The following is a 27,448-nucleotide window of genomic DNA, read 5'->3' as shown; positions in this document are numbered from 1 at the left end:
TTTTAGAGCACTTCTAAGTGGTTTTTAGTGATGATATTTGTGTATCAGATAGAAAAAGGGTTATAGAAACTGAAAATGTGATTGCCAAAAAATCTATTCTTTTGGGAATTTTTTGCAATGCAAAAGTCTCATCCCCCCTTAAAGGGACACTAAAGCGAAACAATAAATGAGGTTAGGTTAATGAAGCATTGTTTGAGAACCCTGCAGGCAGTCATTAAAAAAAAAATAGTTTGATTATAAGATGAGAAAATGAAGGTCCAAGTAACAGTATTTCAATTTCACGCCGAAACCTCAGCGCCGGTACGTCAGCATGACGTCGGAGATCCCAAAGCATGTTTTCGCATTTGGACCGCGTTGGCTGAAAAAAGGTTCCCGAAACTTGCCATGTTTAATATTTGGTTCCTTCAGAACAGAATGTAGTCTATCTGTACCACTATATATAATTAGTAGGCCTTAGAAGATGCCATCAAAATTCAAGACGTCACAGCCCCCAGGTGCAGGAACTTAAGTAGGCGTCGCCACCAGTATTTTGTTCTTGCGCTTTTTCTGGCTTACCAAACGTCTTATCGTTTAAGAGTGGTGTTTTCGGTGTTGTAGAATGGTAATTTACTGATGCTGAAGAAATCATTTTTCACTTTAGTGTCCCTTTAAGAAATTTTTGAGGAAAACCTTTATTTGTATGTCTGTTCATATTGTCATGTATTGATGTTGAAGAACTAAATGCCACCAATACTGTGGGCTAAGAATGAAACCCTTTCTTGTGAAAATGTGAGCCCAGAGAGACGAGCAGCACTACAATAGCAGTGATAGTGGTGAGCACAGGTGTCACCCATCGAAAATGTGAGCCTCATTATAACAGTCACATCTGGCACAAAAATACTTCCGTTATATTCGACATTAGTTATGAGCATATATTTTTTGTACTCTAATAGCAGTCAAATAGTTTACTTTGTTACATCCAATTTTTCTTTAGTGTTTCTTATATTGAGGATCGACTGTATTGCCATACATTTTAGAGTAGTACATTCATTCGAGAATGTACAACACTATTTGCATCGTGCACACAATCCTATTACACAAGTATATTTATGTTAGAATGGGAGACAAATAAAAATTTTATTTGGGTATAGTTGGTGCACCCTGCACCTAGCAACAACTTGGTAGTGGCTCCCAGTCCCATTAAGAGTGGGCACTAGCAAAAAAAAAAGTAAAACAATGCATGGCAATGTGGGAGGTTCTGCCGCAGCTCAACTGGTCAGAATACCACGTGTTATGTTAAATTGTGGCCTTCATGTGCTGTGGTGATATTTAGTTTATATTTTTTTCTCCATCTGCAATGTGCTTGAAAAATGTAAAAAAATAATATTCATGATGTTCACCTACAAGTCTACAGTTTCATTCCTCTGCACTGTTGTCTACCTCTGTGACTGTTGAGTTTTGTGGTTGCTTTCCTTGGAAAGTGCCTGCAATTCTTTTACTATTCTGTTTGTCCTTTCTTGCTCTACAGATGTCTTGAGAAAAGTGCCAGCCCTCCAAGCTATGCTCGCAGGCTGCCCCTTGACACAGACTCCTTCGGCAACCCCATTTCGCGGTTGACGTCGCAGGAAATTCCAGTTGTGCTTGAAGGCCTGACCCAGGTACAGCTTCTAGTTTCACTTCGTACTTTGCTCCTGCTTTTGCCAGTATGGCTACAGCTTTGCAACCTCGTAACAGGCGAGAAATTGTAAGTGAAGAATATAAAGAACACCAGAGAATTTGCTTCAACAATCTTGCTTTAACCAATTGGCTTTGGATGTGACATTTCTAAGTACGCTTATAGATGCATAAAAAACTTTTGAAAATACTTTGGTTTAAATATGCCTGCTAATGCTATTAGTGGCATGGCTTGCCTTTGTGGTTGATTAATAGTTCTTAGTATAACGATTCCAAACTAACTTACTGCACCAAGTGCATGTATTGTACAGTTTCATTAAATGCCACAATGAAAAAGGGCACTGGCTCTGAAAATACATGTAATAGCGCTAAGAAAGGCCAACAAATTTTGGACTGGGTAAAAAGCCTAGCTTGAGATTGTGTATACTTGAATTATGTAGCTACGTTTGGGTGGATGTCTCATTCTTTCTTTATTAATTGATGTATACATGTTTGCAAAATTTGAAACCTTAGGCTGACAAATCAAATAGTGTCATGTTAGATTTGTTATTCCTGGAAATTTAAAGTGGAGCCTGGTGGAGAGTGGAGAGGAAGCGCACGAGCTGCGTGTGCGCTTGGTTGTGCTGACAGCCATGCGAGCCACGTCTGCACTAGAAAAAGGAGAATCATGTCAACGTTTACAGATAGAATATTTCTCTAGGTGCTGACTAATGCCATTGGCTTCCCGTCAGTTTCAATCTCGAGCAGCATCAAGGTGTGACACCTGCAATGCCACTGGCAGTGCTCATGACACCAGTGTTCTCAGATGCCTGGTAGTCATCAAGGCACTGTTCAATCTGCCAGACAATAATTGCCTTGCTGCTGCTTCTAGCCACGTTGCACCCGCATATGTTTACGACACCGTTTGAGGAGTTCCGAGTGCAGTGTTGAACCTTGCTATTGCTGTCCATGCATTGGCAAAACTGCTGATTTCTTTTAATTGGACACTCGAAGCGAATTTTCATTGTCACTGTGAGGTTCCATATAAAGTGCAATATTGAATTCAATAACATTGCACTTCACGCAGTATTTGTTGCATGTGCGAGGGAAAATGTGCAAAGTTGAACAGAGAAGGATGGTAGCTTGATGCACATTGTCCTCCTGCGTGTCCAACATTGCAGGTCACATGATCTAACAAACACACTAAGGAGGTTAAAGGTGATTGTTTGGTAATGTGATAAGTGCAAATGATAAATGAATGGTAAAGCGCACGCTAAAGAAAAAGGGCATGTAGAGGCAGGTGAGCAAGTGTCCTCCTCTACCATTACCATGGCTACGCATGGCTGCTCCACACGGCAGAGCACATATGCGAGCCATGAACCATATTTCGGAGGCAATCTGAGGTGGGTGCAAGCAGTACGTGAGCCAAGATCGCTGGTCACTTGTGCACTGTCTCCCCTTGTGCCTTATGTTAGTGGTCGCAAAATCTGAAATGTTGGACATGGGTCGAAGCGAGAGGCGAGCACACTGTAACACGATCAAGCACATGCTAGAGGTGGCGTTGGTGGCGGGCAGGTAAGTGCACCTGGCTGTCAGCGCGGGCAGGTGTGTACGCGGCCCGCATGCCCTGTTTGGAAAGTAATCTGTGGCAGATGCAAAGCTTTGCCAGCCACGATGGCCGTGGTTTGATGTGTGCTGCCTTCCCGCTCTTTTAGTGTGGGAGGCCGCGTAATCTCGAGTTTCCAAATCTCGTTGAAGCGAGAGGCAGGCGAAGCATTCAATCCCCTCTGTCTGCACTCTTCATGATAGCGTCATCCCACTATGGGCAACACTATTGACCATGGCAGCATAGCGAACATGAAAGGTTCGCAGACTTCACTTCTTGTGCCGATGTGAAGATATCATCAACACAGCACGAAATTGTGCCCTTGTTAGCCGGCTCTCAAATTCAACAAAACTAACTTTTTTTTCTCATTAAAAGTCATTTTTCCTGATTGCACAATAATCCACGAAATTTTACTGCCTGTTAAGAGAAATATGTCAGTTTCGTTATGACGAAGTGCCAATTTTAACACCTTCATTATATCAAGATTTAACTGTGAATTAACGTGGCTCCACCGTAATTTAACTCCACAGGAACCAGAAAATTGTTTGAATACAACAGAGCTCAAACTTAAGAGAGCTAGTTCCTTCGCTATAGCCATCAGTACAGTGAAATGTCGATATAACGAATCTCGTGGGGCTGCTGAAAAATATTCATTATCTTGAAATGTTGTTGTATTGAAAATGCACAAATTGGCATTAAGGAATAAATTCATCAAAAGGAATTGCCCACCTTAGAAAGCTGTACTTCCACAAATGTTTCTGCCAGTGCCAAGGACTCCGCAGGATAGGAGTGAAAACACGCGTTTTCTGAAATCTTCGCCTGGTGCCCAGCCGGGCATAAGTCCGCGCACAGTGCCAACAATTGCTGAGCAGTGAGATTACTCGCCACAGTCCCGTGCATCTTCCATCTGTGGTAGGGCAACGGCAATAATTAGGCAGCGATTCTTCTTGAGTACACACCGACTGTCGGATATGAAGCACGCAGCCATGCATTTCTTCAGAGCGTAGATAACTCCTTGAGCCTAATCTCTTTGGTAATGTTGGTGGCTATCAGCAAGGTGGGCAACAGGTAATTACAGCACTCGCATATTTGAGATTCGCACATGATGCACAACACATTGTCGCCAAATGTTACCAAAACCCTAAAGTAATCACTTTTTTTGGTTATTCGCCGATAAATCTCAAGGTTCGAATGGCATCTAAGCAAACCTACCTTTCACTGTCAATTTTTCTGCTCAACCCTTCAAAACTGTTGCGATTGTGAATGATGTAATGGGTGCAATTGCAATCTCGTGGTTGCAGAGAACACTGCAGTTCACCATACCCTTATGCTGTGCCAGCAGTGCCGATTTGTGTAGTTTCTACTTCTGCAGGCCATCGTTACTGTGGGCACAGGCAATAGGGCTGGCACAAATGTGCAATTGCAACCATCCAGAAATATCTGCTGCTGATAATGCCGCGCCAAGTGTTCTTGTGTCGCAAGTCTCAAATGTGCACAATATTTCGGGTTGTAGATTATTTTGATGTGTACCAAGAAAGCTTAAAGGGACACTAAAGCGAAACAATAAATTAGTTTAGACTAATGAAGCATTGTTTGAGAACCCTGCAGGCAGTCATTAAAAAAATAGTTTGATTATTAGATGAGAAAATGAAAGTTAAAGTATCAGTATTTGAATTTTGCGACGAAACCCCAGCGCCGGTACGTCAGCGTGACATCAGGGATTCCAAAGTATGTTTTCGCATTTGGGCTGCGTTGGCTGAATAAAAGTTCCCGAAACTTGCCATGTTTAATATTTGGTTCCTTTAGAACACAATATAGTCCATCTGTACCGCTATATATAATTAGTAGGCCCTAGAAGATGCCATCAATATCCAAGACGTCACAGCCCCCAGGTGGGGGAAGCTTAAGTAGGCACCGCCACCTGTATTTCGTTCTTGAGCTTTTTCTGGCTTACCAAACGTCTTATCGTTGTAAGAGTGGTGTTTTCAGTGTTGTAGAACGGTAATTTATTGATGCAGAAGAAATCATTTTTACTTAAAAATATTCGGGGGTTTGAAATTCGTAGCGCTGTAATATTTTTACATTAAAGCTTGAAGGAATGGGTTTTTAACTTGGGATTCTTCGAATGTTCATTATCTGGGGTGTGCATAATAATGAGATTTAACTGTAATGGTCTCAATACAGCATGCAATGCTGAGTGCTAGTGTAAGACTTGCCATGCATTTTTGGAAGGGCTGTATTGAAAATTAGGGATCGCTGAGTGTGGTGAATTGAAAACTGAAGGCTGAAAACATAAAGAGAAGGATAAGCACAAGTGCATATGCAGACTACATTTAGTGACGCCTGGTGGTAGCTATCAATATTATCAAGAGCAACTCTTTGTTTTCATGCTGTTAGGTCCAAGAAGCACCATCAAGCTACGAATGCATATTTTTATCAAATGGCATCACAACAGTTAGTACCGGCTATGTGTTGGTGATACAGAATACTCTGAAAGCCTGATTTATCACTGCATCTTTGACTTGCTTATCAGGTGAAGCGCCATATGCCGTGACAATATGCTGAAGCTTTGATTGCGGGACATGTTATCTCGTTTCTGTAGAGAGGCGGCACATGCACTGTGGAAATTTCGATGCAGTTGCCCTTTGACCTTTAATGTCCTCAACCTTGCCTAGGTGACATGGATCCGATATGTTGATTCTGTTAGGCACCACACTTGACCCCGTGCCAAACTCCTCTGTTTGCAGCTGGACATGGTGCTTGCCACCGATGGCAGTCCTGCACTGCTGGGCGGTGCCGACCAACTGGTGAACATGATGTCCCTGCAGTACCGGCTGCTGCGCACCAAGCATATAACCGACGACTGCGTTGCCAAGGCAGACGTCATCGAGCTGTACAGCCGGATGGCAGCTGCACTCCTCAAAGTTTGTTTGCATTGGCCTACTTATGCAGGTGTCGCATAGGCATTTTGAAAATCTATAGTTTGTCGACTCAATAGCAAAGTAGGCATCGCTACATCAAGCATTTGAAAGACTATTGAGTCGGTAGTCTGCGACAGTCGAAAGGGTTTGCAGAACTCTTTTAAGCTCTCAAAGGCCGTCTAATCTAACTTGACCTAATATTTCTCTTTAACTGCAAAAGAGATTGGTCTGCCTCAGAGTGAATTGACCCAGAACAAGTGGAACATGTAAATGCTTTCTCTATTGTCCAGTGTAAAGTAAATCTGCAGAAGAGCAATACAGCTTGCTGCGAATTGACTGGGGAGATTTTTTTTTTTTCCTTAAAATTTTACTGTGGGAAACTAAGCTCAAACCTTTTTTTAACTTGTCACTCAAACCATGGCACCTTTTAATTTCTTGACTTGTTCAGCTATATTTGCATGTATAAGTACTTACCGAACACTCTCCAACTTTTTTCTTTTTTTTTGAAGTTGTACTGTTGCATTTAGTATATCTAAAGTATTGCGACTTCAGCATTTCCTTAGCAAGTGGACCACATTGTATGCTGTAAACAGCCATTGCCTAGATGGAAGGATGCATGTGCTTGGTTTCCCTCCCCGCAGGTGTTTGATGGCCGCACGTTGGGGCGGCGTGTGAGCACTGGCGTTCTCAAGGACCTGCTACCTCAACTGCTGATGGTTCTGCTGGACAAGCGCACCACCGAGTTCCGCCATGGGCCTCACCTGCAGCGGACACTCAACATCCTTGCTCTCCACATCATCCGTAATGGGAACCCCACCTGTGTTCTGAGGTGGGCATCTTTGCTGCAGGCCTCTCCATCTTCTCCCCTTATTTGTTTCTTCTTTTTCTAATTCTTTTAAGGGCTGAAATCTTTTTGTTTAAATTCAGCATTAGGGAAACACACTACATCAGTATATGAGAGATCATTCTCTTTGAGAAATTTCTGCATTTTACTGCAGAGCTTTCTTTGCAAATCCTCCCTGAATTATCAGACCGTGGCTGCTGGGTGCTGCTGCTTTGCCAAATAGCTCATGTTTGATGGTTGGATTGAACCTCAGTCTCCCACCTCGGCATCCTGATGCTTTAACCATTAGGTCACAATCGCACCTATGCTTCTATTGTGCCAACACCAACAAGCACTTTGAGATGATCACTGCTTGTGTCACACTGTGTAGCATGGCTGGGCAAAAGCACATGCACACATGCATCAGTATCACTTACGCCAAGGATGGAAGAATGAAATGAATGAATTTATAGCATTCGATTAACCACTTATTGAAAGCGTTACTTCACATTGGTTCCAAGATGTTAGATGAAGCTGCATTTCTCTTTTTCATTGAAGTATTATTGTAGCATAAGACTCTGGGCCAATTTTTTCCCTTTGGACTTTGACCTGAAGATTTGTGACACAGCATCAGTTGTACATGTAGCATTATGGTCATGCTGTGCATTTTCAGAAGTTATCCTCAGACGCAAGGTGCGTTTTCTGTGTTATAAGTGAACTTTCAAAAAGCATTGTGTTTGGTTCAACATACAAAATCTTGGCTAATTTGATCTTTATCAAGCCATTTACAAGGGCCCAAGTTTTTGTGGTGTATTTGTATGCTCCTAGATTAGTCCTAACTGAAAGCAGCACTTATAAATTTGCACAGCTTTGTTTTATACAGACAGGCAAATTTAGTGTCGCTTTCAGCAAGTGCACATTTCCTTAGTGTTCACAGGCTCTTGCACAGAAAGGTTTAGTGACAGTCGCTTAACGCTCTGGCCTACAAAGAGTGTTCGTCAAGCTCTTTGCTGCATCGACATGTGGCCTCGATAGCAGTGCTTCAAAAATGCATAACATTTTAGTTGCTGCTAGGTTTGCACTAATCCTGAAACTGCTTTTTCTTTATTTGAAATGCTGTAAACATCCCAGTGCCATTTGAATTGGAGACTGCGAAAGCCATCTTGCTTTTTAAGTGTGTCGATTCTTTGCTTCTCTTGGCACTTCCCTATCAAATTCGGAACATCGCTTGGGTGTTGTCAGGAGCCAAGAAAAGACGGCAATACAGCCACGTGGTGATGCTGTTAATTTGCAAATACTGCCTGGAATAAAAATCTAATGTTGTGGCTCTAGTAGCATACCGCCAGAATGGCACTTCTTATGGGTAGGTAGGTGCACTCAAAGTGTTGCTGGGTAGTTTCTCGTGTGACTTGGGCATTAGATGCATACATCAGATGTTGTATTCTTAGAACATGTAACAAGTTCATGAAGCCACAGTTCACTGGTATATTCCTTACTGTTGACCCAATTGGTTCACGTGGCTGTTGGTTGACTTGTTTTACAGTGCACTGATAACGCACCTGCATGACTGCTTGGGCAACATGAGCACCCTGGCGTCCGAGAAGTACATTGACTTGGTTGTCAAGGCAAGTTCACACTCTTCTTTTCTCATTTAATATGCCTAGTTAAATGCACACGTACAAAGCAAACAAACTGTGTGCTTGCTTGTGTCTTTGTGGAGATGGGCACTGTGGTCATCTTGGTACAATTGCTATAACAAACGTATACCTTTTCGACTGCACTGGCAGCAGATGCTTTTTCTACTGTGGCAGCATCGTATGGGAAAGTTGCGTTCCTTCTCTCGTAATCTAATCGTAAGTAAGTGCCTGCTGCAATTGTCTTGATCATGGCACCTACCATCAAGCTTTTCTTGAAAAGGTGTATGCTTCTAGGTGGACTTTTTACTTTTTTTCCTCAAAAGCTGCCTTGGTGGGTTTATAATGGGGCTGCTTCAATGGGGCTCTCCACTGTGACTTTATTAAGACACTGGAATGAATGCTATTTCACCTCTTGAAAAATTCTTGCTCCATGCATCATGGTAATGCACATAGTGAATCGCCCATTGTCTGCACTATCTGCACAAATTGGTCTTGCATTGGCGCATATCACGGTAACGGATCACCCATCACCATGCTAAAATCGTATAACTGGAGTATAATGCACTGCATTGACGTCCAGGATGGGTCAGCGTCGGGCATTTGGCATGTTTACACAGGAAACCTGTGTGTACGGGCACTGCTTTAGTTGATCGACCTATTGGACTTAGGCTCCTTGGAAAGGCATTGTTAGTGCTGCTGAATCCTTTGTGCAATCACCCACATTCCCTTTTGTTGTAGTAATTGCACCATCGCCGCCTGTTTGCCTGTGCCCCTTGCCACCAAGAGGTTGTCTTTTCTGCGAAGCTTAGTCATCCGGCAGCTGAGCTGACATAATTATGCTATAAATTTTGCAATGACAGAAGCACGCTAAAAGCACAAAATCAGAAGCACACTTCCAGATTTGACGGGAACGAAAGCAAAGAACTTCGTCTGCTCCGACATGGCTAGCACTATATTGGATTGTTTCGAACCTTTGTATTATATTGAATATTCAAAGAAATTTGGATGCTTGGTTTCCGAATCAAATATAACTGTAGATAAACAGTTTTCAATTGGTATATGAAATTATCACATTCGCACACCCATACTTGAAAGATAGGTTGATTTGTTGAGCTGGAGTGCCTTGTGATATAGATATTTATATGGCATAAGCACCAAAATAAGTGACATTCTACAAGGGCTTCTGAAATTGTTAGCTAGAGAGCTTATTAATAAACGGAAAATGAGACATCCACCCGATCATAGTAATTGCTACAAAAAGCTCATAGGGGTTCCTCGAAAAAACGCCTCGCAGTTGAAAAATTTGTCCTGGCCTGGATTATATTAGAGTTAGATAGCTTGTGGTGTAAACTTTTGTCATCGGTTTTGCAAGCGCACATGACCACCAACTATGATCAGTGCTGTTGCCTGATCATCAATGTGTAAAACTTGGCACTTGTGGGACTCGGAATCAAAATGCATTGAACAGTAGATTACTTGCAGCTCACTCAAGTGATTGAAGTTTGTTTGAACGAGTGCCTATCAGCTCTACAGAATAGAGATGTGGGAGGAATAAATTGGGAATAATGTTTTAATACTTTCTTTGTTTGGTTTATCATGAAGGCAGAGTTTAAACTACAGACGCAGAAGACACTCGCACGTTTACATGCTGTTTCACTTAGCAGGTGATGCTTTAACTACGCAAATAGTGTGGTCATGAAAGCTTCACTCTATGCGATTGTTGCAGTGCAGTTATTGTTCATCTGCGAAAGTTTCTGTAGAAGAACTGCATCAGAAACAATGACTACACTTGCGGACTACATGCCGTTTGTGCACGTTTATGCTTCCAGTGTGCGACTTCCGTTTTGGTCACACTCTCAAACAATGCGCCGTGGCTGCTGGCACCAGAAATGTGTCACTACACTCACTCACTCGTAAATAAGTTCAGTTCTGCAATGTCTTCCATGCAATAATTGCATGATATTTTTCTACATAAATGTTTGAGACCTCAATGGACACTAAAAGCGAATACAGTCAACAACCGATTTTTCGGACCCTCTAGGGAACGTAAAAACGTCCATAAATTCGGGCAGTCCGAAAAAAATGAATGCATGCAAAAAACTCGCTTCTTTTTCTTTTTTTCTCGGATCTCGAGGTAAAGGGCGAAGTACCAGGTTTCTGAAACCCTGCGAAAGCATCAGTGAAGTGGCTATAAAAAAACACATTCAAAAACTCTGTATGCAGCCAACTGTCGGTTTAATATGTACATGTGCATCGTCGGGCAGCCGGTTTTATTGCTGTAGTGGCTTGAAGAACTTGTTGATTGTTGTTTGGACGGCGTTCTAGTTGCATGTGATCATATTCACCTCGATCTGAGCAAGGGTCATGTCAGCACTGTACACCGATGAAAGAGTCAACAGTGCTCGCGTCAATTCGGCGCTTGTAGGCGGCGCAGGCATCGGCTCCTCATTTTCAACATCGTAGTCTTCTGAATCCCCCACAACCTGACTCCTTGCTCCATGCCGAACTCCTTGCTCACGTCAGCCTGCGATGGGCCACTCACGACTTGCTTAATAATGGCAGCTTTCTTCTCCATCGTTAACCAACGGTACTGCTTTCCGCGCTTGGATGCCATCGGCGAGGTCGACGAAGATGGAGTGGGGGCCATCGAAGGCAAGCGAAATCCTCAAGTTGCGAACAGTGGAGTTCGCAGACGAGTGTCGAAGCACCTAGGCCTAGCGTCGCAAAGCACACTTGACACAACAGCACAACCAGACACCACGCTAGCCAAAACATGGCCTACGCAAACAAATGAAATGGCGCCGCTCCGGAAAGTCTGCCGGAAGCGGAAGCAGAAGTGCGGCGATGAACAGAGCCAGCGTGGCCAGACCAAATCGGTGTGTGACGGCTAGATTTGGCTAGTTGTGGTTCAAAGCAGTGATATGCTTCGGCTGCAAGTCGATTTCCTGCGCAAAGGTGCTGCGCGAGAAGCCAAAGGACCTTCCGTCGCGTCAAAAAGTCGGGAAAATTGGACAGCAGGGGGTTCGAGCGTCTGAAACTTCATATGTCCTTATACATTGATACTATGGGGCTCGTGGCGGTGCCGCGAAGACGTCCAAAATATCAGGCATGCCCGAAAATTTGGGCGTCCGAAAATTCAGTCATTGACTGTAATAAGTAAAGCTGAAGTGGTAAATTAATACTCAAGAACATCTAAGCCATCAATATTATGGAAAATAGAGCTTTAGTAAGCGAGGAATTTAGATAAATGTAGGACACTACTCAACTCTCCCAGGAAATTCTAGTACTAGTCCGACGACTTAGCAACTCCTCATTATATTTATTTCATGTGTACTCAACCAGTGATAATAAAAACATCATTGTATTGTATTCTAAAACGGAACAAAAATTCTAAAAATGTTCAGAAAAGAGAACTCATTGATGTTACCCTTGAAAACGACACTGCAGTTACTCAAAAAGTTGTTTTCACTCGACCATGTGCTGCCTGCATTGTCATGTTTTGGTAGTTGCTGTATCGTGCAGTACTGCACTTGTTTAATGTCTCGTAAAGCTCGTACTAAAGAACAAACACGTGCACAATATATTCAAACGACAGTGGCACAACATGCAGACCCTGCAGCGCTGTCACAAAAAAAATATGTTGCAACAAACTTTCATTTTTGTCGAAATAAGTACAACCGTATGCCTGTAAAAAAATCTCGAACATGCCTGCCGTGAAGCAGTGTTTTAACCAGAGAGTACTAGGTCTAGTTCTAATATGTAGCCAGCTCCAGTAAAATTGCATTCCATGCCGCCAGCAGTAAGTGCTGCAACGCCATCTGATAACTAGAAAGCAAAACACCTCACGACTTTATGGACTGCAAGATTGTGTGCACGCTTTCTCAGATACTTTTTACTCGGTGTGAGATGAGATGAAGCAAAGGCTCATTTTACCATTTATTTCTTGCTGTCACGAAGGAGATAAAGTAGCAAAAGCTAATTTGGATCTAAGTGGGCACACTGGCTGCTGTCATGTTCTTACACAATTGCGCGGTAATGGGCAGGCCGCCTGGTGAGAAGCAAAATTTCTGCAAGAAAATTCTGCTTTCATGTGATATCTTAAAATGCTGTCAGCTGTGTCTTCGCTTGTTTTTTGCCTGCACTGTCGCATTTTACGCAAAAAACAGTGCCGGCTGTCGGATACTGTTTTACTGAACTACAGCAGTAGAGGGCGGTGGTGGCGTATGCAATATCGCACGTCCTTGCTCGTGGCTGGTGATTTTAATAACTCTATAGACTCTCTATCTCTCTCACTCTCTCTGTCTTCATTCCCCTCACCACGTGTAGGGCAGCAAACTGGGCTCAGTATGGTTAACCTCCCTGCCTTTCTTTCTTCCCTTCTCTCTTTAATAGCTGTAGAGGAATGCAAACGCTTCAGACACGGTCTTCTCTTAAGCAAAAATTTCCTTGGCACAAAACAGCTGCTGTGGGGTTTCTGGAATAGTATATTTTAACAGCCCATGTTGACATATTTGCCTTTAGTGAACCTTTAATGGTATGCAGTGCACTATTTTTTTTTTTTTTTGTCACGAATATGAGCAACAAGATGGGTTCTTCTGTATAGCATTGCCTGCTATGTATGAAACAGAGCATAGGTCGGTGAAATTTACAATTCTACCTTTCGTCCACCTCAGCTGACATCCCCAAGAATGAACTATCTGCAACTTGCCCACTCTGTCCATCCTCTACTTTTGGTGTTTGATTGCCATTTGTTCCCTCCCCTTGTGGTTGCAGTGCTTGTGGAAGATGATGTCCTCGCTCAAGAACATCGTGGACGAGCTGAGCCTGGATTTGGTCCTGTTGGACCTGCATCTGTTTCTGAAGGCATACCGTGGTTCCTTCTGGGAGGGCCGGCCTTCAGACACACCATTGCACACAGTGCGCACCATCATCTACAAGCTGGTCGGGCTCAAAGGTCACAAGGTGGGCCACATTGACTTGAACCCCAGGGTTGGAACAAACCTGTGGTGACTGCATGGGTGCACGTCACAAGTCTGTATTACCTAAAATGCCTCAAAATGCATGTTTATGTTGTACATATTATTTCGAAGTAGCTTGCTCTCTTTTTTAAATGCTAACTGCTTACATATGGGAGTTGTGAATTATTTCCAGATGTATGTCAATCCAAGCAACTCGTACAGTTAAGCTGTACAAACGGGCTCTCGAGCCCTTCGTAGGTCCTAGGAGTCTGGTTAACCACTGGCTGACATCATCCAATACTTGTCAAATGGTTCACTGTATCTGGTACCCGCTGTGGTAGTTTAGTGGTTATGGCATTGCGCTGCCGAGATGGAGGTTGCAGGTTTGATCCCAGCCATGGCAGCTGCATTTCGATGGGAGCAAAATTCAAGTCTTTCGTGTATTTGAAATTTAGGTGCACGTTATAAACCCCACGTCACTACAATTAGTCTCCCCTACTACGGTGCACCAAAATTAATTTTTTTTAACTTCATCCGGTGCAACTTCTTCACTACACCTAAGACTTTTCAATTGCTTTACTATATCCGAGCTTAGTAATTCTTTATTATCCACTATAACCAAAGCATGCTACCGTATTCAGTGCTGGTATCCAGCGGCACATTCCAACAATCTGCGCATACAGTAGCTTTGGAGCTGCGTTGCAGGCTGTGTCGCAGGCTGTGTTGCTGGATGTTCTCTCGCCAACATCTACGAGGTTCGTTTGATAAGTGTGGTAAAAAGCAATTAGAAATACCATGTTTACGGAAAACTATATCTTATTTTTCAACATATTCCCTTCCGGCTCCACACACCTCCTCCAGCGACGCTCCAATTTTTTTATCCCCTCAGAAAAAAAGGATGGCTCGAGGTCCTTAATGTGGTCATTTGCCGCTGAGATAACCTCTTCATCTGAATAACATTTCTTTCCACCCAGCCAATTCTTCAGGTTTGGAAAGAGAAAAAAGTGGCATGGGGCCAAATCCGGAAAATAGGGCGGATGAGGCACAACCTTGAAGCCTAACTAGTGCGATTCGGCCATTGCAACAAGCGATCTGTGGGGCGGAGCATTGTCTTTGTGAAAGAGTTTTTTCCGTACTGGACCCAGGTCGCTTAGTGCGCAATTCTTTTTTCAGTTGATCTAGGGTTGTTGCATAACATGGTCCTGTTATCGTTTTGCTATTTTGTAAGTAGACTACAAAGATTGTTCCCCACGAATGCCAAAAGACAGTCGTCATCACCTTTCCGGCTGTCTTTGCCTTTTTTCAAGCACCTTAATCAGGCCCATTCCATTGCTTTGACTGCTGTTTAGACTCTGGAGTGTAATGATGTATCCACATCTCATCGACTGTCACAAATAGATGCCGAAATTCCTGCGGATTGCTATCAAGCACCGATAAACACAGCTTCAAGATGTTTGCCCTCACGCGCCTTTGGTCGATCGTCAGCTGTCGAGGAGCTTCATCTGCAATTTCTCATGAAGAATATTGCGAACTCTCTCTGCCGAGATGCCTACAATTTCAGCTATCTCTCGTACCTTCACTCAGCCGTCCTCAATTACCATTCAGTGATCTTTTGATATCGTTTCTGGTGTGGTGACCTCCACTGGACACCCAGGGCTCGCTTCATCTTGCGTTGATGTTCGGCCACGTTTGAATTCCTTTATCCACTAGTAAATGGTTTTCAGTGAAGGTGCAGAGTCTTCATGAACTTCGCTCAACTCTGCTCTAATTTAGGCAACCATCCAGTGTTTTAAATGAAAATGTTTGATCACTGCTCGAAATTTACCTTTTTTGCATTTTGGCAGGAATTGCCGCACAGCTCAGTAGCCGATGCCTGTCGGAAGCTTACTAACTGTCGGTACCAGTGTACCTGCAGTGGTTGCTCAGTGGCTATGGTGTTGGGCTGCTGAGCACGAGGCCGCAGGATGGAATCCCGGCCACGGCGGCCGCATTTCGATGGGGGTGAAATGCGAAAACACCCGTGTACTTAGATTTTATGCACGTTAAAGAACCTCAGGTGGTCAAAATTTCTGGAGTCCTCCGCTACGGCGTGCTTCATAATCAGAAAGTGGTTTTGGCACGTAAAATCCCATAATTTAATTTTGTCGGTACCAGTGTAAACAAGTTCTGCTCTCATATGAAGGATGCTTCTCGTGCATCACCTAGAAGAAAACAGAATAGTAGAGCCATCTTTTGTATTTTTACCATACTTATCAAACGACCCTTGTACTACCAACCACACTGCTGAACGAAAACTGCTTTGTCATTCAAGCTTGACTGTGTAATAAACCTCTTGTAACCAATGGCCCTGATGTCTGCGCTTCTTGCTGGCATTATGCAGTAGTTGTAAATTTGGACTTCACAGTCGAGCTGTCAGGTTATCTCATTCCTACAGTGATAGATGTTACAAGCACCCTCCCACTACATTTGCAGCATTGCTGTAAGCATGTAGGGTCCCAGAAACTCCTTCAATTGTTTTGTTGTGACTACAACAAGCCTATTTCGCAGTTTTCGATTTGTTGTACTGGCGAAATAGGTCTATATTTCACTGCTGCTGAATGCTGAGAATGTCTGCAGTTGGGTGTAGTCAAGATTCATTGTCCTGTTTACTCAGTCTTGGATTGTAATACTTAAACCAAACTTGGCTTTCTTCACCTTTACTGAAAATTGTCATTTTCTTGTATTAGTTGTTTATGGTGTTGTGCTGCTAAGAACGAAGTTGCAGCTGCTATTCCAGGCTGCAATAGCCACATTTTAGTTGCAGTGGAAGGCTAAAATGATTGTGTACTTAAATTTAGATGCTCTTTCAAGAATTGCAGCTGGTCAGAATTACCCCACTAAGGCAGCTCTCATACCTGCAGTGCTGCTTCGGTTCATTAAACTGCTTGAATCTATCAAAGAAAGTTTTTTTTCAAGTAGCAGTAATCACTGTAGCCAAATGGTGTGTTTCTGATAATGGTATCACCGAAACCTATTGATTTTGACTGGCCCATGTGCTGCCCGAAATTTCGGTACTGGCACGACAGATGAAGCAGTGCATTCCGTGCTTTGCTTGACTGTCGGTGTTTTCCCACTATCCGGCAACTTTACATCATCATCATCATCATCAGCCTGGTTAGGCCCACTGCAAGGCAAAGGCCTCTCCCATACTTTTCCAACAACCCCGGTCATGTACAAATTGTGGCCATATCACCCCTGCAAGCTTCTTAATCTCATCCGCCCCCTGCTACGCTTGCCTTCCCTTGGAATCCAGTCCGTACCCTTCATGACCATTGGTTATCTTCCCTCCTCATTACATGTCCTGCCCAAGGCCTTTTCTTTTTCTTCATTTCAACTAAGATGTCATTAACTCGCGTTTGTTCCCTCACCCAATCTGTTCTTTTCTTATCCCTTAACATTACACCCATCATTCTTCTTTCCATAGCTCGTTGCGTCGTCCTCAATTTTAGTAGAGCCCTTTTCGTAAGCCTCCAGGTTTCTGCCCCGTAGGTGAGTACTGGTGAGACACAGCTATTATACACTTTTCTCTTGAGGGATAATGGCAACCTGCTGTTCATGATCTGAGAATGCCTGCCGAACGCACCCCAGCCCATTTTTATTCTTCTGATTATTTTCATCTCATGATCCGGATCTGCCATCACTACCTGCCCTAAGTAGATGTATTCCCTTACCACTTCCAGTCCCTCGCTACCTATTGTAAATTGCTGTTCTCTTCCGAGACTGTTAAACATTACTTTAGTTTTCTGCAGATTAATTTTTAGACCCACTCTTCTGCTTTGCCTCTCCAGGTCAGTGATCATGCATTGCAATTGGTCCCCTGAGTTACTAAGCAAGGCAATATCATCAGCGGATCGCAAGTTACTAAGTTATTGTCCATTAACTTTTATCCCCAATTCTTCCCAATCCAGGTCTCTGAATACCTCTTGTAAACACGCTGTGAATAGCATTGGAGAGATCGTATCTCCCTGCCTGACGCCTTTCTGTATTGGGATTTTGTTGCTTTCTTTATGGAGGACTACAGTGGCTGTGGAGCCGCTATAGATATCTTTCAGTATTTTTACATACGGCTCATCTACACCCTGATTCCGTAATGCCTCCATGACTGCTGAAGTCCAACTTTACATACAGAAGAGCATATGGAAAGAATGAATCCACTGTAGGACGACATTTGCTCATCGCAGAGGCCCCAGATGCATCAGTGCGATGTGCATGGTTTGTTATATGGAAACTGCAGAACATGGTTAGCTAGATTGCCGGGGGAAATGTGTGGTGTTCAGTAATGCTAGAATTAGGAAATGAGAAAAAAATTATATTCTGTATTTTGTTAAATGTTTGTTATATTAAGGATTCACAGTAATTATTAAAACCATGCATCACATTTGTGACCTGCTGTCACCAGTGTTTTGTTAACATGGTATGCAAAAAAACTTATCTTGGACCACAATTTTGAAGTTCTTAAACTGTGCTTGACTGAACATCTCATCGCAACCATCAAGCATTGCATCGCAGTAACACCCCCCCCCCACCCCCCCTAATGTGTTCATTTTGTAGCATTGCTGTACAGATTAAAACCGTGCCCAAGGTCATGTTAGGCACAGGGCAGGCCAGCAAGTATAATTGCAGTATTAAAGGGAAGGGTAACGAGAAAAAGGCATGGGTAATTGGAGATTGCTGGGAGAGCTCAAGGTCTTTGTCCTGCAGTGAACAAAATTTGATGACAAACAGGAAAAAGTGTGCTTGTATCAGTTTGTGTTGTCTCAGAACCCATAAAAGCTGCTCTGTACAACTCAGCTAGTGAAGCTCCAATTCAAAGCAACCGAAGTAGGCAGTTCGAAATCACAGTGGCCATTTGTTTCACTGTGCAGCTGCTGACATATGCAGAAATGGTGCCAGGCCAAGAGGAGTATTCCCTTGTGAATACCATTACCAAGATGCTGAAGATGCACGCTCGGAAAAGTGCGGAGATCTCTGCCAACAGGGGTTTTTCCGACGACTCTCAGAACAAGGTATTGCAGCTAAGGGCAAACAATTAATGTTTCTTTGTGTATACTTCTAACGCAGCATGCTGCCCTCTGCTTTTGCTTCCGTCTGTGTGGGTTTGGTGCAGCAGAGAGTTTCTGCTTCGCTCTGAGGATACACAGGCTTGGATATTCTAAACAGGGAATGTTAGTTCGGACAATCGCTTTCGGCAATGCTATCGCTAAATTTCCGTGTGCCGTAGTGCTCAATTAGCCAATCAGCTCATCCACTATTGCACAACTAACCAGTAATTTCAAACTGAAAGTGATATCGCTGAAAGTGATTGTCGGAGTATATGTCTCCAATTCTGCGCTGTATGAACCATGGGATAGTGCTTGTTTTGTCCAAACACCACTCGGTGTGCTGGGGGGAACCTAGAGAAACTTTTTTAGAACACAGGGTTGCGGGATGGTTCTAATGTGACCTGTGATTTTACTGTGAGCTTCGAGTGCATGTTAAAGGACCCCAGGTAGTCAAGACTAATCTAGAACTACCACTGTGGCGTTCCCCTTAACCACTGTGTGGTTTCTTTGGGTCATCAGACTCTGTCAGTAAACATAGCCTGGTTTTAGTTTTTGTTTGATATTGTCTTGCTTGGTGCAGCTAGAGGCTCACATGAAAACTTCTTTTTTTTCTCTCCCACTCCTCAATTTGTGCTACCAGAGCAACGATGAATCTGACCAAAAGAGTGTTCACCAGTAGTTCAAGAATGTGATGCAGAAGTTGAGCAATGAAGACGACTTTGACGAGGTAGGCTTGACTGCCTTATCGCCGTCTTAGAAAACATTGACTGTGGCCAAACTCCCAAGAACACTTTGGCATTCCATTTGTTTTGTTTTTTCTTTCTGTGCTACGGACTTTTGATGAAAGACTGTGCCTTGCCAAATGGTACCTGCTGTGATAGTAACTGTTGTAAGATAGAATGCCTGCTTTTCTTTTTCTTACTTGTGGATTGCTGCGCAACATGTCTCCCATGCGGAACAGAAAGTATGTGATGATAACGCTTGGCCCATTGTTTGTTGTGAAGGGCATGCAGGGGCAGAGTTTGTCTGCCACATGCTGTGCTCGTACCACACCTGCGGGGTACTTCTTTTTAAGGGTGCCCAAGAACAACTTTTCAACATGGCAGATTCACTGCTGATCAAGAGACCTCGCAGTTTGTCCTATACAAGCCAGATATTGCTCCCAGCTCACTTGTGTTTGAACCTTGCATCCTTGCAGTGAACCTCACATTGCTACAGTGTTCCGGGAAGTGGAAGTATGTATTAAAATCTCGTTATTGTAGCTCCACATGAATGCGAGTTTAGGTCCTATTTTAACTTCCATATTTAGTAAATGACATTATTTCAGATTCATTGTGGCGAGTGGAGCCTCATTTCATTGTAATGCACACTTCAGTTTCACTGTAATGCCATCTTGCCGTCTCCCCTGTGTAGCTTCCAGCACACTAAAGGAAATGAAAGGAGACTGAAAGCTGCTGATCGATCCGATAACTATGTCTAACTTTGCTTGTGCTTGAAGAATTTGAAAAAATTTTGCGGGAAGAGATTTGTGAGGCAACGTAATTTAATAGTGATGTCTATCTATGATAAGTCCGAAAAGTGTTTCAGGGCCCCTTTCATGTGTCAAGTCGTCGACTCTTTTTGGCAAAAAAGCAAAATGGGGCCAGCATCCACATTCGTTCTGCACCATGCCTCCTTTCATTCAAGCACCGAAGGAAAGTAAGATGCCTCTAATTATCTCCCCCTTTTTCTGGCTAAAATAAAATGCTGCACACAAACAGGACTAGGAACACAGGACAGAATCTGTTGAAATGTTCAAATTGCAGTGCGCATATGTGGCCGCAGTCGGAACACGTTCCCTTCCTTCTTGTTCAGCAAGAGAAGCAGTGCCGTCAATGCTGTCACTTGCCTGGTTTTGGTCATGTGAGCTTAACCACTTGATCGGTTAAGCTCACATATAATCGGGACTAAAAAGAAAAGCTCAGTTGTGATTAAAGCGTTAATGCTTTCCCTGCCTTGGGAAAAATGGCTGTTTTTTGTAGGTTACACTAGATTATTTTTCTGAAGAAACTATTTAACTCAAAATTTTATGCAATATTGACAGCAAAGCAGAATGGATCCTCTTTTCAGGCTTACAACTTTTATTTACTAAATGTATATCATAAAAAACAACTTTTATTTACTAAATGTATATCACAAAAAAAATATAAATTGCCAAAAACAAGATTGTAGAATAAAATTGAAATACTTTAAGGATATGCTTCTATTTAAAAAGAGAAAAAAATTGTGTAAAATTTTCGTAGTATTCAAAATGTTTTGCTTATAGTCACTATCTGCAAGTAAATCAAATTTTGCTTGAACACTACTTACACTACAGCAATTTATCTGGAAACCCTGCAGCTGGCTGTGCCATGTAGCAAAGCAGCTTCTCAATGTGAAACATAGGGGTGTGAAACATAGGGGAACGTTGCAAGTCTTGCAGTAAACTTTTTTTTTTTTGCTGCATTTAGCTGTCATGAAAGATTTCTTGCAGTTTCGGTATGTTAGCTGGCTTGTGCTGAATGGCTTCAGCTGGCGGAGGAGTGCAAACTAGTAGTGGTGCATGTTCAAGTTCCGGGTTGGTTTCCATCACCGTCGCTCTCAGAATCGGTCAGATGAAAAGGCAGCATCCTCGGACTCAAGGCAGCATCCTCCAACTCGCTGTTGTTTGAGCGGTCGATAAAGTTGGTGCAGACGCAGTGGAATAATGAAATACACGATGTTTTGGAGGTGGCCATTTTTGTTTTCAACCCCGAAGAACACGTACGCATCTTCGATGCTAATTCAAAAATCGCCGCCAAGCGAGGAAAAAGATGCTAACTCCGTAAGAAACGAAAGTTTAGTTCTCCTACTATATGTCGCATGACGCAGTGTCCATAAGTGGCATAGAAGGTCTTGAAAACGCTGTTCGAAACTATTGTTTGTGGGCTAACAATGCTCAATGGGTGTGGTAGGTAAAGAGTTGATTGATTAATCGGAAGGTTAATCTATCGATCGCCCAGCCCTAGTGTTGACGAGGCATTGCTATAGCAACGCAGCAGAAAGCACTAATTGTTTAGAACGACAGAAAGCTGAGCTAGTTGGTAAGGATTCATAATGCAAAATAGAAGTGAGGCGTGCAGACAGGACACAAGAGTAGAGAAGTGGACAACACGAACGCCGTGTGGGGCACGGTTCGTGCCCCACACGGCGTGGGGCAAAGGAGCATCATGTCTTAAGATATGTCCACCACTGTAGCGGTGAATGCACCAGCTCACGGAAGTTTGATTAGGCACTCTGTCATACTTACACGCATTTTGGGGGATTTTACAAATTCCACTATATACAAGCACAATTTTATCCATCTCTTGTGGAAACACAGGCTCTCTCTCTCTCTCACACAGCAGTAGTAGTACAAAATGAGCAAGCTTCATTTCAACAGTAGAATACACATAGTTTGAAACGACATTGTGCACCTTAGTTAAAGACAAACTCTGGCTCAGCCATAGTTGGTCTAACTTGTCGAAGAAATTGTGCAACGATGGTAGAAAGGTAGAGCAAAAGATTGAAACACGCAGAGAGTGCAGGGCATAGTGTTTGTGGAAAAATATTGCCTCTCTCTTCTACTACTTTCTTTTTTTTTTGAGGTAGACTGCTAGAAAAGCCACTAGTGCCATTGGACTTCTGAACACTCACTGCTATGCAGCTCGCTACAAGTGGTTTACCCTTTGTTTTGTATATCTCAGTATTGGATCACAAGGAAATGGTGTACATGAACCTGCATGCAAAAGAGAAACTGTAATGGTAGCTGGAGAGGTTAGCCTCTGAGGCTTGGCATGCTACTCCGGGTGTAATAAATGAGAATAAAAGACAAAGAAAGCATATGCATGCACAAACACATGCTTGAAATGTACCATCACACACTAGAAAGTAGGCAAAACTAACCACAATGAATTGAGCAAAGTGGGAAGTGGAGGCTACGTATATGCCAACGGGAGTAAACGAAATGTTGCCTGTCATTATCCTTCTGGCGTGCTGTGGATGCTCATCGTGTAGAACAATACTTATCTACTTGAGTTCACTATGCTGGAAGTTTTTTTTTTATGTATTGAAAGGGATTACATTTTGAATTAGTGTTCCCATCCCTAAGTAAAGTATTCTTTTTCCAGGCTGTTACTTTGGTTCATGAGACCTATAAGCTTGAAAAGCTTGTTTTTCCAGTTCATCTGCATTCACTTGAAGCTTCAGGCAGACCTGAACTGGAAGCAAATGCAAAACGCGTCAACTGCACTTTCGGTCACATTGCTCATTTTAAATTAGCCATGGGTAAAAAGTTTCTGACCATGCCTGCATTGTCATTGATTATTTTGGTGAACGAAAAATTATCATGGAAGCAAATTCATGAAGTGTTCAATGGCTCACTTCACTTTCTTTTGATACTCTGCTAAAAGCTGTTTTGGGGCCCCTTTAAATCTTATCTACAGTGCACTTTAAAGGTTCACAATAGTTCAACTTTTCCTTTCTTTTTTTCCCCTAGTGCTCAACTTTAATGAATCATGTACTGCACCTGGACTAGGGCTCTGGTAGTCTACCTTCTTTCCCACAATTACGTGTTCATGTTCCTGATCTTGAAAGATCACTTGTTGTAGAAAGTTGCGTACATTGCTGTTTTTGCATTTAATGATTGCATTTACGAACATTGAGACATGTAAGTGTAAATGAAACTTGCTATCTGGGTTTTTATGGTTAGCTCTTTCATAGCCAATGTGTACATTCTTAGTTTAAGCATTTTAGCAGAGTACAGGATGGAGTCGCAAACAGCTGAGCTGGCGGCAATGTTCTTGTGACTCTTTGCTCAACTATACCACACAAACCTCGTTATTTCATTCTGTGGATGTGTCCTCTTTTCTGCCGGCAAGAAGATGGTAGCGCCACAGTGCAAAGTTTCTTACAGTATGTGTTTCTCCACCAAGAAGCGTCACACTATAGAAAAACAAAACATTCCTCTGCATTTAGCTTGAATTCAGCAGCATCTGGCAACATTTGATGATGCTGTCAGTGCCGCTGTTGACACTCCTCTCCTGTTTCCACTTAAACAAACCCTGACAATTTTTTTCACACATTTCAAATATACACACATATTGTGTACAGAATACCTCCTTCGTCTGTTTGTTTGTGCTTTCTCTTTTCTGTTTGTGAGGTGTGTTAGGCCTCTAACAGTGTATTGTAAACAAAACGGGCAGTGATCGCGTATCGTTCGCAACACAGGGTGCCTCATGGCACTGCTTCACGGGAACACAGAGCACAGGCTGGCATGGCAGCGACAGTGGGTAGACGAAAAATGCAAAATTATGTCAACCGGATGTGGACGGTGTTTTGAAACTAGGAAAGAGAAATGTGAACATGACGTTTGTAATGTAGTGTCCACATGCCATTTAGAGGAGTTACAGGAGTACAGGGCGAGAAGAAACTGCTTAAGGGGAGAGACACGAAGGAGAGGGTAAGCTGCATGGCAGCTGGCATTCTTGATCATCAAGTGTCTGTAACTCTGCTTTGGTAGCGTCATTTTCAAAAATTCTTGCGACTGTTGTAGACTCTTACACAACTACCACTATAAACAAAATTTTGACCTCCAGTTTGTTTAGGGGCCCTTTAAGCATATTTAACGCAGACTCTGTGGCATTGCACCGTTGAGCACGGGATAGCAGGTAGGATTCCCAGACATGGCAACCACAATCCAACAAGGGTGAAATGTAAGAGCACTAATGTACCGTGTTGTGGGTGCACGTTAGCCAAATCCAGGTGGTCAGTATAATCCAGAGCTCTCCACTACAGCATCCCTCGTAGATCACTATGCAATTCCAGGACATGAAACCCTCGAACATTAGCGCACATATGTCCTGACTAAAAAGCTCTCTATTATCCAGAATTTATGCTTGCTGGTATGGGATAGTTAATCTGTGAAAGGTCTTGTTTCTGCCACGGAATCATCTGGTGCATGTCTGAAGTGCTTTGGATATGATTAAGCCAATGCAAGCCTGTGTGAATGCTGCCCCGTTTTGTGTTTCTCAAATACAGCATGTTGATGTATTTTGTTGAGTAAGACGAATTCCACACTTTGCTTTACAGAAGCATTATGCCTTGACTAACCCTTTGCGACACGCATTAGGATATAGTCATCAGAAAATTTTGAAACTGCCTGTGTGCACTCTTGATGAACAATATTTCAGTAAAAAACCATAAACAAGCCGGTACCTTAGGTACTTAATAAATTAGGTCGCGTCCTCATATGTACACACTGTGACTCAATACAACTAAGTCAGCAAAAGTCAACCGAAGGCTTTATTGCATGAAAATATTGCAGGTAGAGCGATAAAAAATTCCTCTTTGGTCATCAGCTGATCAGCCTTCTTGCTTACTTGGTGTGATATTCATAAAAACAGTCATTAGTGGCGGACAGGCACAAGAACACTTCGCACTTCCTGCACCGAACTCGTGATTTGGAATTGCATCCAGGCTTCCGGCAACGCTGTGGGAATCGTGCATCCACGTGCTGAGGCCAGTGCGCTTTACCATCCAAATGAACAGTGTTTGTAAGGAGGGGTCCACTATTATGAGGTGCTTTTGATACCCTCTGTAAGCTTTCCGCACTTGGTCGCCCTCGCTTCTCCAAAGGTTTCTCGGAAACAAGCAGGCTCATGGCAGTATCGGTTTGAAACTGTAGCATGTCCATCGTGTTCTTTTGGACAAGGCCTTCAGCAGAAGCATCTCTTAAATACTGCAACCATGAGTTTGCAAGCGCAAATGAGGTGAGGTGTGAAATTACCCTTACAGGCCATTTTTTTGTCTTTGCTCTGATGTGATAGAGCGACATGATAAAATCCAACTTATCAACCCCACCCATGTGGCGATTATACTCTAGTATAGCCTGTGGGCATTCTACCTCGATGCGCTCCTTTTTCGAGGAGCTCCACCTGCTCACAGCCCTAGCTTCACCAGTGGAAACCTGTGTTGAGGCCACCGTGACCAGATTGTTGTCCTTCCATCGCACAAGGGCAACGTCTCCTTCCTCTGTCACCTTGACATCGGTGCTCCCACGCTCCTCCTTTCGCATTTCTTTTTCGCCCTTCAGCTTACAACCCAGCAGCCTGTTGCACCTGATCGTACCCGTGGCAAGGATTCCAATACCTTTTAGCTCCCTCAGAAGCAGCACGGACGTGAAGTAATTGTCAAAGAACAATTTCAGGTTGCGGTGCTGTGGGAATGACTCCACAAGTCTCATTACCACACAGCCCCCTAGACCAAGGTAGGAGAACTCCCGGTCTACTCCTGTGCCTTTGCCCTGATAGAGTTCAAAATCATGCGCCAGACCATCGGTGCTGCATCGCACAAAGATCTTCACACCAACAGGGTTTGGCTTACTTTTCACCACCTGTTTTGCTGGGACCCTTCCTGTAAATGCCACCATCTGCTCATCAATGCAGTTATGTTCAAGCTCTTCAAGCTGAAGGCACCGGGACCTAATGACATCGAGGAGCGGCCTCACCTTCCAGAACTTGTCCACACTGGATGCATCCCTTGGCTCATTCTGGTCAGTTATGTGCAATGCGCTTCGCAATTTAAAAAATCTGTTTACCGCCATTGCATCTGCAATTGCAGAAATTCGGGTACCGCTTTGCCAATACATGCGGACACGTGGGAATTTCAGGACACCCATGTAAATGAGAATTCCAAAAAACACTTTCATCTCTTGCACGGAGCACGAAAGTTCGTTTCCTGTGTTCTGCAAGGCATAAATATTTGTGTACTTCGTGAAGTCCTCGAACACTTCATCGGTGAAATACTTCATGAAATACTTTAGCGGTTCTTCTGGCGTTGATCCGCCAAGCGGGTGGTAGGTGCAGCGCGTGTCCACTGGATCGAAAGGTTTGGAGAGCCACTTGACATGCTTCACTTTTTTCGCAGGCATCTCATCACTGTCACTGAGATCACCCTCGTCGTCTGCAGGATGCATTTTAGGGTCATGCTCCTCATTCGATGCAGTTACCTGCAAACGTAAAGGCAAAATGATGCAACTGCTAACAAGAAATTTCGCTATTTGCCACTTACCGCTTGAGCTGCCTGTACATCGGCGACTTCATCGTCAGAAAGATCGGCGTCTGACACATCTCCATTCATGATGGCGTCAAAAAGCTGGTCTACTGACGAGTTCGGAGTCTTGCGTCTTGTTCTCGCATGAGTCTGGATGCCTATAAAAGGAAAAAAAGGCTCAGTAAAGCAGAAAAGCGACATTCGCCGCAGTTACAGCAGGATGAACCGGCGGCCGCCTAAACGGTGCATTTGTGACATGTTGTGTACAAATAGACACGCCATCGTAAACATGACCACCGTTTCCTAACCAGTAGTACAATAAAAAATAATTCCGTATTATTCTTATCTATAGCACTTAGTTATCAGGTCCACAGCTTTAGTTCCAGCTTAATCAACGTTTTAAATAGGCAGAAAAGATAAAGCCAAGAGCACCTACTTGACGCGCCGTAGAACGTCGAGGCGTCCATCTTGTTTTCTTGTTTTGGTAATGCATTTGGCGCGGCAATCACGAGATGGCAGCACCGTCCGGTAGAGCGGTAAATTCGAATGCGGCTCCAATGGCCCAAGTGTTGATGACGATGATAGAAGCTCGCAAAAAAGCTCGTGAAAATCGCGTGTACAATTGTACACGCCGTGTCGCAAAGGGCTAACATTACTTGCGAGTTTGTTGACTGGATGAAAGATCTTTATTGATATTGGATG

The 27,448-nt window shown here is 43.3% G+C and overlaps 1 protein-coding gene across 5 annotated transcripts in view; it reads left to right on the top strand.

Annotated features, from left to right (window-relative positions):
* LOC139056336 (cytoskeleton-associated protein 5-like) overlaps positions 1-27,448 on the top strand; it is a 121,623-nt gene that overhangs the window by 85,895 nt on the left and 8,280 nt on the right. For all 5 annotated transcript variants that reach the window (XM_070534494.1, XM_070534493.1, XM_070534490.1 and 2 more), the window contains 7 exons: positions 1,508-1,637; positions 5,986-6,162; positions 6,801-6,988; positions 8,526-8,607; positions 13,393-13,581; positions 18,482-18,622; positions 19,299-19,385. In XM_070534494.1, the coding sequence (XP_070390595.1) occupies positions 1,508-1,637; positions 5,986-6,162; positions 6,801-6,988; positions 8,526-8,607; positions 13,393-13,581; positions 18,482-18,622; positions 19,299-19,337 (946 nt within the window). In that variant the 3' untranslated portion in view covers positions 19,338-19,385. The remainder of the gene's footprint in view (positions 1-1,507; positions 1,638-5,985; positions 6,163-6,800; positions 6,989-8,525; positions 8,608-13,392; positions 13,582-18,481; positions 18,623-19,298; positions 19,386-27,448) is intronic.

This window comes from Dermacentor albipictus, chromosome 2, assembly GCF_038994185.2.
Source record: "Dermacentor albipictus isolate Rhodes 1998 colony chromosome 2, USDA_Dalb.pri_finalv2, whole genome shotgun sequence".
Lineage (NCBI taxonomy): Eukaryota > Metazoa > Arthropoda > Arachnida > Ixodida > Ixodidae > Dermacentor > Dermacentor albipictus.
The sequence above is the reverse complement of the archived record's forward strand: the minus strand, read 5'-3'. Positions and strand labels throughout refer to the sequence as shown.